Source organism: Ahaetulla prasina, chromosome 1, assembly GCF_028640845.1.
Source record: "Ahaetulla prasina isolate Xishuangbanna chromosome 1, ASM2864084v1, whole genome shotgun sequence".
In the NCBI taxonomy this organism is placed as follows: domain Eukaryota; kingdom Metazoa; phylum Chordata; class Lepidosauria; order Squamata; family Colubridae; genus Ahaetulla; species Ahaetulla prasina.
Window position 1 is genome coordinate 129,644,270 of NC_080539.1, and position 16,428 is coordinate 129,660,697.

The window sequence follows — 16,428 nt, forward strand, 5'->3', positions numbered from 1 at the left end:
AAAAGTTTCCTGCTCCAAACATATTTCCTGTTAAAGGATCATACGTAGTGTTGCACGTGTGAAATCTTGCCTGAATCACTGCATGAATTTCAGAACATTGCTGCCAGTATGAGCTTGATAGATCAGAGATCTGTTGATATTTTTTCTTAATAAATCTATCCCTTTTTGGTGGTCAATGGATGGTCAATACAATGAAAGTCTAGAATCTAAAGAACAAAAGAAATAGATGAATGACACCTGTGCCCTAAAAAAAGTGGGACATCAAAAAGGAGATATTAAATGGATTTGTATTACTGAGATGCTAGGAATCTAGAAAGTAGGAATGGCAACCATAACAACATCCCATTCAAACTTGGTTGCCTTTTTAATTTTTTTATTTTAATGAAAGCATAAATTGGATATGTGGGATTCTCACTGGAGCTGAAGGAAGGAGGCAACCACAAGACCAGATGGGAAAGTGGGCAGCAGTAATTATGAGTAAGAAGCAGTGAAGATCAGGGAATCCAGATGTTTTCTGACTCATGTGGCTAGTCTGTAACAAAATTTCCTAGACTGTCACCCGGTTTCAAATGCTCAATTTGAGTAAATTTCAGACAAATTCAAAGAAAAAGATAGGATGATGATGATGACAAAACAGGAACCTGAACCTGAACTCAACTCAACAGGATCAAATGCCGGAAGGCTGCTGAAATGAAAGCTTTGAGCATCAGATGGAATAACTGTTTAGCAAAAGACAGTAAAAACATAAAGAGGGGAATAACCTTTTCAATTCAATAAGCTACAAGGTTTAGTGAAATGTGATAATCACAGTAGCTTCACTAAATTGTTGAAATGACCAGGCCTAAAGTTACTCCTGTGTGTTAGGGAATAACACATTAAGTATCTTTCAAGCTATGTTTTGTTCGTTTGCTTTTGAGACTTCACATAGAATCACAGATGGATTTCTACATGAAATCTTGAAGAAAAATATTGATTTGATAAAACTTTGTGTGCCTTCAAACAAGCATTCATGTTTGATCAAGTTGGTAACTCTTTATGTCAGATAAATACTCCAATGGCATTTGTCCCTACATATTTTCCCATGGGATTTCCAAATACAATACCAGCAAATAAGTCATAATTTGATGCATGTAAGGTTACATGCATAGGCGAACAATATCTATTTAATTTAAGTGGAATTACTTTTAGAGAATTTACATAAGGATACATTCCAAAATGGAATCAGATTCCTTGCAGAATTGCTATTAACATTTTTAATTCAGTTTTTATCTAATAACTCTGAATTCAGTTTTTATTCTAGACCTTTATTTTAAAAAATCACATTATATTCTATTAAAAGGCATTTTAATTGAGATAGGGAAGGTTTTCCATCCTTCACAACCTCAAATAACAGTACAATGTAAGAGCACATTTCATATTTTGAAATGCTTTTACTATTTTTGGTTTGACACTTTCAAGTTTGTGCTATAAATATTTATTAGCAAATTTTTTTGCTAACATCATTATTTGGTAGTTACATTTCATTAAATGAACCTGAAAAATAAATTATGATATTTTGCTCTATACTGCTAAAATGATCTCATAAGTCCTATATGAAATTTTATGAAAATTTGACTAAGTTGTAGTATTCCTTATGTTGATTTTATTGAAAATTCTAATTTTAGCCGTTGACTGAAACAAACCTTGAATGTAGTCTTTTGTACTTTTTTATTTAGTAAATTAATGTAGAAGCCCTACGCACTAGATTAATCTGTACAAGAGTTAAGTTATTAGTTTGCAAAAAAAAAAATTCATAAAATTGATAGAAATAATGCTACTGTATTATATAATCAACAGACCTTTCCTTAGCTATCTTAGTTCTAGTAGCTTCTGAAAGAGAAATTATCTGGAAATAATACATGTATGAAAGAGGAAGACCTTGATCATATGAATAGGGGTAGAATTTTTTTTTATATTTTTTGACTTCCCTTTGCAGACACCATTGCTTGCTTAGAATGCCGACAATGACTTTTACAAGCTTTATAGAAAAGTTTTCACGATCACTTTAAAACAGGTAACATTTTGTATGAAACATATAAAACAAAATCTGTCCCAGTCTGTTACTCTACAATAATTTTCTTGTGCTGTGGAAATTCAAAACCTGAGTTGTTCTTATTCCTCTTTTGAAGAAATAGCAAAGTAATTCCTTTCAGCACAAGGAGTCTGCTATTTTTATATACAGGAGTAAATGCCCATAAAATTATCCATGCATGGATAGCTTCTAGTTAGTAAAAGGCCATATAATTCACTGCTTCAGTTTTGCATTAAAATGGATGAATTTAAAATAACAATTAAGCATCTAAATCTGTTTAATGCCAAGTCTTTTGCTCACAGTAAGCATGATGACATGGAATTGAAAACATATCAAAGGACCAATCATATACTATTAATGCAATTTAATTTTACCGTTGTCATTTTAAGTATATAATGTTTTGTATCCTTAGGTATGGCAGAAACTGCCTCATTCAATTTGAGGATTTTGCCAACCAAAACGCATTCCGTCTTCTGAATAAATATCGCAACTTATACTGCACTTTCAATGATGACATTCAAGGTAATGAAATATTTCTAATCTCTGTTTAGCAGAGGACAATATGATTTAATAACTTAACTATTTATAAAAACTCTGTCTCACATCCAGGCAACCCATTACAGCATGTGCTTGTAGATCCACATAATGATAGGGGTAAAGTGTCCAAGCCCTTTGTGGATTTCCTGCACTGAAGAGACACACAGGTTGATCTTTGCTGTCCTATTGTCACATTTCAGCTCTCCTGAGAAGGAACTAAAGATGCTTCCCTGGTTTATTTGCCATGAGGCATCTGTGGACTTCCAGCAAACCTCCTTTAGTAATTGAATACAGCTTTTAAAAGGCAAAGGTTCCCTCGCACATATGTGCTAGTCGTTCCCGACTCTTGCATAAGGGACATGGTGGCTCAGTGGCTAAGACGATGAGCTTGTTGATCAAAAGGTCGGCAGTTCAGCAGTTCGAATCCCTAGTGCCGCATAACGGGGTGAGCTCCTGTTACTTCTCCCAGCTTCTTCCAACCTAGCAGTTCGAAAGCATGTAAAACATGCAAGTAGAAGAATAGGGACCACCTTTGGTGGGAAGGTAAATGTGTTCCATGCGCCTTTGGCATTTAGTCATGCCGGCTCCATGACCATGGAGATGTCTTTGGACAGCACTGGCTCTTCGGCTTTGAAACGGAAATGAGCACTGCCCCCTAGAGTCGGGAACGACTAGCACATATGTGCGAGGGGAACCTTTACCTTTACCTAATTCTTGCATGTGCATGCAAGAATTATTGACTGTCAATTCTGCTAATTCATTTTTTTGGAGATCAAAGATCATTAGATAAAATACGATATTATTAAGTCACATTTACCTACAAAGTTTAAAATAGTGCAACCAATGGTATTTCCTGTGACATTCCATGAAAGCAAAAAGTAGACTTTGAAGAAGCAGAATAGGGAGAGTATCCTTTGAACATGGGTGTTGGAAAAAACTTCTTAGAATACCATGGAAAGCCAAGAAATAAAACCCATTGAACATATCAACCACTTGAGTTCCCATTTGAGGTACTAGGCTTAAATTATCCTACTTCAGACACATTGTATAAAGATCCAGCTTTCTGGAAAAGGTTCTAATGCTGGGAAAGAGGGAGAAAAAGAAAAAAAAAGTTGATGGATTCAGACCCAAAGGACCAGGTTAGAGATAGATTGTCATGGAATAAATCTGTCCATACAGTTGCTAAAAATCAACACTGATTTGATGGCATATGATCAATCAATCTCCCATTATCATTGCTTAACATTTTATACATACATACATACATACATACATACATACATACATACATACATACATATATACGTGAGGAATTTGTATTCCTAAATCTCATTAAGTCCATCTCATTGAGAATCCCAAACTCTTCCAACTTCAAAATGCTGAAGTTCTGCAGGAAAATGGCAATTTTCAGTGCATGGTGTTTGATGCTTTATGACAGCCTTTTCTTATGTTGGTGAAATTTCGTAATATTGAATAGCCTTGTTTTGTTCAGCAGCTTCATTGTTCAAATCTCCACTGATCTTTTTAATACATTGCGTAACAAAATATTTTCTTTTATGGACAAATAATATCACATTTACCATTCCTATGTATAGTGAACTGTGTTCCTGGCGGGTGTTATTTAAAGTATTATCATAATACACCTTTCATTTGATGCAATTGAATAAGGGTGAGGAGAGAGATGAACGCTTACTTGAAAAGGAGTAGTAGCTTCACAATTTATCATTCGGACATGGTGTCCTCCACTGTTTTTACTATAAGATAGTGTATCTAAGGAGAATTACTATTATTTTCTGCCTTAATTATTTCCTAATTATTTTTTCTATGTAGTTTTCCACTAGCTATATTCATTACTATTTTAAATCTCTAGCCTTTTCTTCCTATTTCAATAATTATCTAATAAATATAAGGCAAATTGGTGTGCCTTCTTGAACCTTCTTCTGATTGTAGGGCTGGTGGGGTGAACTTGATCTAAAATGAGAAAGCATAAAATGCTTTAGATTTCCTGTGCTAGACAGGGGATTGGACCTCGTGGTTTAAATTATATTTACAGACCTGGGCTTCCGTAGGATTCTTTTTCACATAGATGTGAAATGTGCAATGCATACATGTGCAATGTAACTTTACTGCAGATTTTTTGGGGGTGTGGGGAGGAAACCTGGAATGAGCACTTGTGTGTATTTCAGTTTAACATTAGAAGATTAAAAAAACAACATCCAGGACAAATTCTGTTTTTAAAGTTCACCTAAAAGATGCATGATTGGTTATCAATGGACATGACCTGTTATTTCAATTTAATACAATTATTTCTTATTCTGTTTCAGGAACAGCATCTGTAGCTGTTGCTGGTCTCCTTGCTGCACTCCAGATAACTCAAAATAAACTGTCTGATCATACAGTACTCTTTCAGGGAGCAGGAGAGGTTTGTTTATCTATTCTTTTTTTCCCATTGCTATGCCACTTTTCTGACAAAAGAGGTGTTTCTGTGCCATATTTCTAGTTTGGCCAGATATTTATTTATTTAATTCGCTGTTTGCCTATTTATTGATCGTCTGCTGCTTAGGGACAGCAATTAGTGGATCTCCATGGCTTAAATGACCTTAGATTAGAATTGTGTGGCTGTGTAGTTCAAATGGACAAGATGCTTCTCCAGCAGGGCGGGACCAGCAGCCAGGCATGGGGAGTGACTCGGTCTGTATCCAATGGGATCGAGTCTGCTAGTTGAAAAGCACCTCCTCCTCCTGGTGCCTTCCAGCTTTCAGACTCGATCTGATTGGGAACAGACGCACTTCGGAGCTGCTTCCCTTTGAATTCTTCCCAAAGTAAGCTTTTCTTAAGTAATTAGGAGGGCGATTCAGCCCTATTTATTCCTTCCCAGCTGCTGGTATAGGGGTTGAGGCTCCCATTGTAGGTGAGCTCTCCCCCTCCCCAGCGAGAAAGGGCGATTCAGCCCGATACCGCTGGGGACAGCATAAGAAGCTGCTGGAAGAACGGGGAGGCTGTTAGGCCTCAATTACGCCTCCCCGTGGCTGGCAAATTCAGCGGCTGCCGAATTTAAAACACAGCCGCGTGGCGGCTTTAATTAATATTAAGTTTGGGCGCTCCCGGGTGCTTCCCGATCGCCTCGGCCTACCCATAAAAGGGTCTAGGCCGGCCAGCCTGCCCTTACCTGAGCTCTGGGGCGTCTTTAATCAGGCCATTGATGGGCCTATTTTCCAGTCACCGGATCTTCGTGGGCGCTCCCGGGCTTCATTCCCGATCGCTTGGTGACTCAGCAGGGCCTCTGCATCGATCTTCGACTGGCTCTCCGGCCACTCACTGAGGCCTTCAGTCTGTGAGTATGATTACCCTTTTAGCCACCTCCGGTTTTACTAGCCACGTGGCAAAAATACCTAGTAGGCCCTAGAGAATGGAAAAATTTCCCCACTGAATTTTTATTTAAATGGTAATTTAATTATAATTTGTCCTAGGTCATTTCTGTAATAGGCCTTGGCTTGGGCCTCTAAAGGCTCATAGGCCTCGCATCCAGGCCTTGTCCACGTGGGGTTGAGGCCTAACTATCGGTTAGGCCTTTCAAGATGGCCGCCGTTCCTCCAGTCCGGCCTAGTAAAAGGAAGCAACATCAGACCAGTCCAAGCCCAGGGCCTAGTGCTTCGAGCTCTCATGCACCCACAAGGTCAGAGACACTTCAATCCTCCATTTCTAAGCCCCAAAAGGCTATTTCTAAGACTTCTGAAAAGAAGGCCCTACAACGCCAGAAGGCTATGGATAGGGCCATTGCTAGGGCAGTGAGGGAATCTGCTGATACTATACAGGAACAGCAATCCACCTCCTTACCAGTTCAGCCTCCTGTGCAGTCTCCTGGGGCTCCATTAACTTTATCTCCTGATATATCTGTAGACTCATCCCAACCTCTGCCCAATTCTGATTTATTCTGTCCTATTTCTGTATCTGAAATGGAGGTTTTACCTGCAGCCCCGCCAGTACTTGAGTCAGCAGAGGTTCCTTCTAGTGCCACTATTCCAATGGGGCCTGTGAGTCACCAGGCAGTTGCCCCAGTGGCTAATGACCCTGCAGTTATGGCAGAAATGATTGCAGCTGCTGTTCAGAGGGGTATTACTGCTTCCAGGCAGACAAGAACCCATTCATGGGTTTCAGAATATGTAGCATCCCAAACTAGTCACGATTTGGTGCAGGACTACTCCACACCTCAAGCTGAAGATTTCCAGGCTCATTCTCCATCTCGGGCCTCACTGGGGGATGAAGGGGACCTTAGGGATGAGAACCTCTCTGAGGATGAGGATTTGGTTCCAGACCAACCCTCCTTTGTGGGTCTCTTCAACCCACAATTATTTCGGTCTTTGCTACACAAGGCCAAGGTCACTACCCGGCTGGGAGTGGCCCGACCGCCCCAATTCCCACCTCAGAGACCACTGATCCACCCATGGACTTGTTTTCAGTTCCGTGGTCGAGTCAGAAGAGGTGCCTGCCCCCAAGCTCTTTGTGGAAGTAGTCGATAGGCAATGGAACACTCCTATAACTGGTCCTAATCCTAATGCCTTGGACCGTCGCTTGTATAATTTGGAACCTAACTTCCTTAAATTACTGCAAATCCCCACAGTTGATGCCCCAGTAGTTGCATTAGCAGGGCCATCTGTGGTCACAGGTCCTCCAGAGGAAACCCTTCGCCCGGAAGACAAACGGGCCGAACAAACCCTGATTAAGAGTCATCAGGCGGCTGCCTGGGCCGTTAGGGCCTCTTCCTCGGCCTCTTTCTTTAATAGAGCGGCCCTTTATGGTTAAAACAGTTGCGGGACCGTTTACCAGTCACTGACTCCGGTCACATCAGGACTTACACAAGATTAAAGCTGCCATCGAATACTCAGCCGATGCCACCCTGAATGCTTCTCGATTTGCTGCCAAATCGATTGGTTCCACAGTATCCTCACGCCGCCTTCTCTGGCTTAGGCGTTGGCAAGCCGACGCCAAAAACAAATGGAGGTTGGCCTCAGCCCCTTATTCGGGGACCTCACTCTTTGGAGCAGCCTTGGATCCTTTACTTATAGAGACCAAGGACAAGCGCAAAATCCTTCCAAGCATGTCCCGCTGCTCAGACTCCAGACCAACCCCATATTTTCGTCCCTTCAGAGCGGCTGATTCTAACTTTGGAAACTCCAGAACCCAAAGACCCTTCTCCCCAGACAGGGTAGACAGGATAGGCAGGATAGACAGGCAGGTCAAGGTCAGAGGGTTCCTTCAAGCGGCCCTTCGGGGAGAGGTCGCCCATTCAGGCGCTCACGTTGACTGCTTGCCCGTCCCTCCCATTGGGGCAGACTGGCGCTCTTCGCCAGCCAATGGGAGGAGTCCACCTCGGACTCCTGGGTCAGGAGACAATCAGGTTCGGTCTATCCTGGAATTCCTCTCCACCCCCGGCCATTTCGTCAGGTGCCCGTTATCTTGCAAAACGGCTGCTCGTGGCATCGGCCATAAAACATCTTCTCTCAATTCAGGCCATCCAAACGGTGCCACGAGATCAGCACGGTCGGGGGTTTTACTCCCGACTGTTCATAGTTCCAAAGCCCTCGGGGGGATGGAGAGCAATCCTCGACCTGAAGGCTCTGAACCGCCACATAGTCTACAGGCGGTTCAAGATGCAGTCACTCCAGTCCATCTTGGAGAGCATCAGGGAGGGGGACTTCCTCACGTCAGTAGACCTGACGGAGGCATACTTACACGTCCCTATCCTTCCGGCTCACAGACGATTCCTCCGCTTCTGCCACGGGGGTCTCCATTACCAATATTGTGCCCTTCCATTCGGGCTCTCCTCGGCCCCAGGGTCTTCTCAAAGCTAATGGCCGCCTCACAGCGCATCTCCGGCTATTCCAATCAGAATCCAGGCTTATCTGGACGATCTCCTTATTCAATCTCGATCAGAGACCCTGGCGGCAGCGGATTTGTCCACAACCATTCAGGTTCTAGAAGCCCACGGCTTCTCGATCAACAAGGCCAAAAGTCACTTACATCCTACGAATCGAATCCAACACTTAGGGGCCATCATAGACACGATAGAGGGCCGGGTCTATCTGTCACAGGAGCGTCTCACCAATTTACAGAATCTAGTCAGGGGGGTAACCAAGAGACGCCTTATTCCTTTAAAGACCCTTTCCCAACTCTTGGGGAAACTGGTCTCCTGCATCGGCATTGTACCTTGGGCTCGTCTCCACTGCAGGACACTGCAGTGGTTTCTACTCCCCTATCAAAAGGCACACACAGCTACGTCACCAATACTTGTCCAACTTCCACAACAAGTCAGACACTCTTTTATGGTGGATCTCCCCAGCCCTGTCAAAGGGCAGAGAGTTCAGGGAACCCCAACGCCTAATCTTGACAACAGATGCCAGTCTTCATGGCTGGGGCGCCCATCTGGGATCAAACATGGCTCAGGGTCAGTGGTCCCCAAGGGACCTGACCCACAACATAAACTGGTTAGAACTCAGGGCCATTCATCTGGCCTTACTATCGTTCCAGGACATTGTTCTCAATCAAGACATTCTAGTATTAACGGACAATGTGGCCGCAAAGGCTCATGTGAACCGCCTGGGGGGAACCCATTCTCAGCCTCTCTTGCAAGAGGCAGTGCAACTGGGTCTCTGGGCGGAGGCTCACCTGAGGTCCATACGGGCCTCTCATATATCAGGGGTGGCAAACACACAGGCCGACTGGCTCAGCCGAGTCTCAGTCGACCAGGGGGAGTGGCGACTGAATCCGGATATGTTCCTCGAGATCACACTCCGCTTCGGGAACCCGCTGGTAGACCTCTTTGCCACTCGAGACAATCGTCAACTGGATCGGTTCTTCTCAAGGTACCCAGTCCAGGGGGCGGAGGGCATAGACGCCCTGCGCAGCCCTTGGCCCCCCGGCCTCCTTTATGCCTTCCCTCCCATTCCGACAATACCCAAGGTTATCAGGAAGATGCTGAGGGAACAGGCGGAACTCATCTTGCTGGCTCCACACTGGCCTCGGCGCCCGTGGTTTGCGGACCTGGTGGCTCTCTCAGTGGCTCCCCCGTGGAAACTTCCTCAGACCAAGATCTCGCTCAGCCAAGGGCAGCTGACTCATCCGGACCCTCAGTGGTTCAAGCTGACCGCCTGGCGCTTGAGCGGAGCCTCCTGAGGAAGAGACATGTACCTGCCAACGTCGCCAACACCATCCAGGCGTCTCGTCGTAGTTCCACCATTCGCATCTACGGCTCGACGTGGCGCACCTTCTACACCTGGTGTTCAAGCAAGAACATAGACCCTACCAACGCTTCTACGATCACTATCCTGATCTTCCTTCAACACGGATTGGAACAAGGTTTGGCAGCGAACACGCTTCGACGACAGGTAGCTGCTCTCTCTTCTATTTTAACTTGCGGTGCTAAACGCTCCCTAGCCCACCGGCCCCTCATCCGTCAATTTCTGAGGGGAGCAACCAACCTTTGTCCTCCGGTAGTCCACAGGTATCCATCTTGGGACCTCACGAAGGTTCTAACATCCTCACCAAGGGCCCCTTTCGAACCTTTGCGGGAGTGTGGCCTGCAATATTTGACATATAAGGTGGCCTTTCTAGTAGCCATTACTTCAGCTCGCAGAATTTCTGAACTTGCTGCCCTTTCCACCAGGGCGGATCTCTGCGTTTTTCACTCAGATAGGGTGGTCCTCCGGCTAGATCCTACCTTCCTGCCTAAAGTTAACTCACTGTTCCATAGATCACAAGAGCTCATTCTTCCCGACTTTTCTCCAGATCCGTACACCGGCTGGAAAGGTCCTGGCATACCCTAGATGTCCGGAGAGCCCTCCGTATTTATATCAAGCGTGCCGCCTCTCTCAGGAGGACGGAGGCTCTCTTGTGTCCTTTCAACCAACCACCATCGGCCTTAAGGTATCTTCCTCTACCATCGGTAGATGGCTTAAGGCATGCATTGCCAGAGCATATCAGATTCAGGGAATTCCTGTTCCAAGTCGCATCACTGCGCATTCTACTAGAAGCGGCTACTTCAGCTGCGTGGGCCACTCAGGCTCCGTTAGAGGAAATCTGCAAAGCAGCCACATGGTCTTCTCCGAATCCATTCATACGCCATTACAAGATCGATTCCTATGCATCTGCTGATGCGGCGTCGCCGCAGGGTTCTCCAAAGGGTCCTAGAAGGGGTTCTAACCCGGACCGGGCGGATCCTCCCGATAGGACTTGCTTTGGTATGTCCCATGCCTGGCTGCTGGTCCCGCCCTGCTGGAGAATGGACATTGGTCCTACCTGAATGTCCTTTCTCTGTTGGCGGGACCAGCAGCCAGCCCCTCCCTGAACGCCCGGTTCCTGTCTTCTATAGAGGTCATTCGGGCTCTCATGGTCATATGCCGGGGGGGGGGGAGGGCATAATAGCATATTCTTGCAGTTCCTGTTTTACAGCTCAGTGCGTCGGTCTGCCGCATCATCCTCGTCCGAAAGCTGGAAGGCACCAGGAGGAGGAGGTGCTTTTCAACTAGCAGACTCGATCCCATTGGATACAGACCGAGTCACTCCCCATGCCTGGCTGCTGGTCCCGCCAACAGAGAAAGGACATTCAGGTAGGACCAATGTCCATTTCCTGACTCCACCCTGTCTGACGTCACTGGGCATAAAAAATGGTGAGGCTTACATTGTAAGATTCTGACTTGCTGGTTTTGATTCCTGCACCCTACTCCTCCTTTGGTGCTGCTGGCTGGGCAGATATATTTTTAGTAAATCAGCTCAGCCAGATTGAATCCAGTGGCCTTTCTGAACCGAATTAAGTCAGTGACTAGTCAGAATCTAGATAAAAATCTTATTTGAATTCCATGCAGACAAGATGCAATACATAAATATGTTAAAATACAACAATGTCAGGGAGCCTAAATGGTTGAAATGCATTTGTAGTCATACCAATGCAGGCCATTTGTTATTGACACCACAATTAGATCCTCAGTGCATTATTTTTTGTTTAAATAAAAAACCTTTTCAGTTTATTCCCCACATCCTGAGGAATTTGTACTATCAAGCTGAAATTTCAGTGTGTGCACAGGAAAACAAATCCCAGTCTAGCCATGGAAGCATATATTTATGCTTTTATGTTTGAGTGGCTTTGAGTTTTTGTCAGGTAACTGAAGGATTCCTCTTTTACTGGAAGTCAAAATTGGCTACGTATGAGAGCCAGTTTGGTCTAGTGGTTAAGGCATCAGGCTAGAAAGTGAGAGGTCATGAGTTCAAGTCCCACCTTAGCCATGAAAACCAGCTGGGTGACTTTGGGCCAATCATTCTCTTTAGACCCAATCCACTTCACAGGGTTGTTGTTTTGAGGAGGAAGGTGTTGGATATGTTTCCTGCCTTAAATAAATAAATAAACCTCAATATAAGGTATACTATCTACATATCTGCATCAGCAGAAATATTCTGTCCCATTTCTTTCCCCCCTTTGATTGTGAGTAAACTCTGTATAAGGGATGACAACAACAGACTATGTAATATAGTGGTTAGATTTTCAAACCAGGACTTGGGAGAACCAGGTTCAATTCAAACATGGAGATTATCAGTTTTTCAGCTCAAATGACTTCTCTGGGTCATTGTTGAGAAGCAAATGAAAAGTGACCTCTAGTATAGTGCTTTAAGCTCATAAAAATGCAAGATGTAGATGCAAAAAGTAATTAGTAATGGGATTTTGAACCTCATTGTTTATATGCAGATGTAGAAGTTTTGTCTGATTAATGAATAAACAGGGATAAATTCTTCATAATTTGTGAAACTTGGGTCATGAGATGTTTTATGTATATTCTGAAACTGTCAGAGTCAAAATAAATCAGATGTACAAAAATAACTAATACTTTGTGCCAGAAGATTTTTATTGAGGTTATACAATACAAAAAAAGGGTAATGTCAGCATTTGTAGATGTTGCAAGACCATATAAAATAGGTACAGATGTTAACTCAGAAATAATGCCTTGTTTAGTCTCGTTATTTAAATAATCCCTTTCAATTCTGAAGTAAAAACTCAAAGTCTGATTATTTTAAAGTCATTTTTTTTCCTAAGGTGACCAAATAAGCATATTCATTCTGCTGTGAACTGCAAAGAATCAAAGTGGCCAACTCAAGTTTTCAGGCAGAGCAGATTTCAAAGGGCATGATGACCAATTCTAATGTATCACTAAGTCATTTCATTTTTAAAAAATTGCACAGCCTGTGTTGTCCAAACTGAATGGGGGTAGATTTGAAAGCCAAAGAGATGATGGATAGAAATGTCCTAACCTTAACAATTAGATGGCTTGCTGGTGTAGTACTGGTTTTATTAAACAGTTCATCTTTTGTTGATCTCTGTAATCTGAAATGGGAAGAAGAAAAGGTTAAATTAAAGGCTATTATGGAGATTGTATGTACGTGCCGCCAGATAGATGAGCTACTTCTCTGGCTTGTTTTGATAATGAACATTTTTAAAAATCAAAATGTCTGTGAATATTGTTGTGTCTAATGGGTATGTGATTTGCACAGAAATGAAAATATAACAACTCAGAGTGGTGCATAAGCATTAAAAAGAAGTGATGTTTTAATTTTCATATAAAAATAAATATATTTGCACATGTATAAATATATATATATATATGTAGGTCTTTGGTTATTCGGGTTTTCTCCCACGTAAAATTGGAAGTGTCTTGGCGACGTTTCGACGAAGTTTCATTCGTCATCTTCAGGCTTCAGCTTCGTGCTTTTGGGAGCAATGTGTGATTGCAGCTGTTTCTTCCTTTTTAACTGCTAGTGGGGGTTTGAACTTGGGTGGGAGCTTGGTTGTGCTCTGATTGGATGGGGTTTTTTTGTGCTCTGATTGGCTGTGGGTGTGTCCTGTTTGGGTGGGGGCTTGGTTGTGCTCAGATTAGTCTGAGTTGCAAGGGGATTTGAGCTGGTGAGTTGCATTGCTGTTGTTTGGCTTCATGTTCATGGTCGTGCTACATCTTCATAGTGAGTGTCAGTCTGCTGCATGTATGGATTAGAGGGGTTTGAAATGGCTAATACGATGATGAATGAGACTTCGGCGAAACATCGCCAAGACACTTCCAATTTTACGTGGGAGAAAACCCGAATAACCAAAGACCTACATACAAACACCCGCGAAAACCTCAGAAAACATACCGGAAACCCAAAGACCAACTGACCAGTGCTGAAAAGGTTCGCCATCACTGTTATACTCTATTATCTGTACATTAATTCTTCCTTTTCTCATCAGGCAGCTATGGGCATAGCCAATCTTCTCATTATGGGCATGGAAAAGGAAGGGACACCTAAAAAAGAAGCCATAAAAAAGATCTGGATGGTTGATTCAAAAGGATTAATTGTAAAGGTAATAGCATTTCCCTTTCTATTACAAACACACATTATGATTTAAACTTTTCTAGGTATATTGAATAATAATAATAACAGAGGCAACATACTCTTAAAGCTAGTATATTTTTCCCTGTACACTTAAATTACAATTGGATACTATCCCTAAGAATTGGATAATAATAATAATCCATTGGAATAATAATATTGCCATTGAGAATGTGGTAAGTTTCTTTGAAAAACTAAGGAAGTATTTAAATTCCTATTGCAACTTCAGATTTAAATATCTATACATATGTGTATAGATAAATACATATATATATATAAACAAATACATATATGCATACACATCATGAATATCTTATGTTTGTAATGAACCTAAAATTGTTTATTTAAATAAGCAAAGAAATGCTGATGTAAAAGATAATTTCCTGCTGATGTTTTCCTTTACCTATGCCAGACCTCTACATAAACTTCAGCTGTGTTGCCTCAAATAACTTTTATTGCATAGCAATAAGAGCAGAGACCATGCCCTGCATGCTGTGGTTTATTATGATATCAGCAGTGGTTAGACGTTCAGAGTGGCTCAGAGACCTGACAAGGCATTCTTACCACATTTCTTCCATATGCTGGACAGAGCTAAGACAAAACACATGTATATCTCAAATACTAAAATAATAAAGGGAGTTTAAAGTAATAATTTATTCAAATTAGCATTTCCATCCTCAAAAGAAAATGTTACCTGATTTATTTGTCTTTTCCCTTACAGTAGGTTGTACTGGAAACACAACATAAACTTAGAATTCCTCTTGGATTTCCGTGCTTCTCTTAATAACTTCATATGATGAATAATGATTTATGTCACTGTTATCTGCATGAAAGTGTATATTGCTGAGTTGGGAGTGCATAGCTGTTGGGTTGAGAAAAATGAAACTTTGAATGGGATAGATTTTCATGGGGCCTTATCAAATGGGAAGATTATTATATATTTGATTTCTATCAAGAAGATTTCCTTAACAGCACTCTGGGTAACTGAGATATGCAAAAGGATTTATTGTAATCGCTGTTACTCACGCAAGATTACTGTAAGGAAAGGGTACTGCAAGATCATTGTATTCAATACTGTGTCCATCTATTAGCATCTATAGTTCAAAGTTTGTTTGTTTTTACCATTTCTTAGAGAGTTTGTGATTTAAATTGGGCAATGAAGTACTGGGAACAGAAAAGGAGGTTTCAAGTGGAAGGGGCAAAGAAGGGCCCTATGTTATAGCTTGATATGAGTGACTAAAATAATTGGCAGGAATTCTGTAAGCAGCATACAAATCCCAAGGGTGCTTAGAATCTAGAACAAAGGAACAGGAAAGCAAATAAGGAGAGGGGGGTTTGAAAGTTTAGAGGTGTCTAGTTTAGGGTTAGTCTAAGAAGATAAGGTGGGAAAACATTGTCAAGTGACAGCACATCTGCTCTAATTCCTTTACCTCAATCCTTTTCCCTAAGGAAATGGCACTATGAATCATATGAGAAAAGATCAAATGATGAAAGAAGGAAGTCTCAGTTAAAGGGAGGACAAATTACACCTAAAACATAATGGAATTTGTAGATGTAAGTTCAGAGTTTGTGCAGTCATTTTTCAAAGGTGGGCAAATGTCCTTCTCAGGTTCAAAATAGACAGTAAATTAGGTGCAATTACTCTTTTGTTCTTTTGTTGTCAGTATCTTGAAAAGCTCTAGAATTCTGTAAATTACCAGTCCCCAACATTCCCGACATTTCTGGTTTCATGGAAGACAATGTTCAGTGCCTAAATAAGGAAGAGAGAAGGTGGCTGAACAATAGTTAAATTCTGCCCTCCAAATAAATCAAGTATGAGTCAAGAAAAGTGACATATTGGAGGTTTTGTTGTTAGCCACATGTCAGAACTATGTAATCCCTTGTGGTCCCTCTGCCACTGATAATACATTGCCTTCTGTTCTATAAATAACAAGACTTGTGGTTGCTGACCAGGAAGAAACGGAGAAAGAGAACAAATGCAATGATGTAATTTACACCATGACAGAAACCTGGCAAGTTGGTCTCTCTCTCTCTCTCTCTCTCTCTCCCCCCCGCCCCCCTCCCTCTCTCTCCCTCCCTCCCCCCTCTCTCCCTCTCCCCTCCCCCTTCCCCCCTCTTTCTGGGTACGGTTATTTATAGTATAACATAGTTGTTTTGGGGCTGCTTTAAAACCCTGCTGTTGCATGGTTAAGCTTTATGTATATAATACGTACCTGCTACGGGAGAAAATTGCTAGAGGCAGGAAAACTCTTTTTTCCCCCCTCCAGAATTATTTGGGATTAGGTATGCTTTCTATGTGGAGGAAAACTCTCCTCCTGTCAGTTGGGTCCTCCCACATAGATTCAGTAGATTCAGACAGTTTCCAGGCCTGAGGCGATGGATGGTGTCCTTGTGAGTCAAACAATCCTCTG

General features: G+C 42.4%; 1 protein-coding gene across 1 annotated transcript in view; it reads left to right on the top strand.

Moving 5' to 3' along the window:
* ME1 (malic enzyme 1) overlaps window positions 1–16,428 on the top strand; it is a 127,274-nt gene that overhangs the window by 94,750 nt on the left and 16,096 nt on the right. Inside the window, exons 7-9 of the mRNA XM_058175780.1 lie at window positions 2,484–2,593; window positions 4,933–5,030; window positions 13,875–13,988. Of these exons, the coding sequence (XP_058031763.1) occupies window positions 2,484–2,593; window positions 4,933–5,030; window positions 13,875–13,988 (322 nt within the window). The remainder of the gene's footprint in view (window positions 1–2,483; window positions 2,594–4,932; window positions 5,031–13,874; window positions 13,989–16,428) is intronic.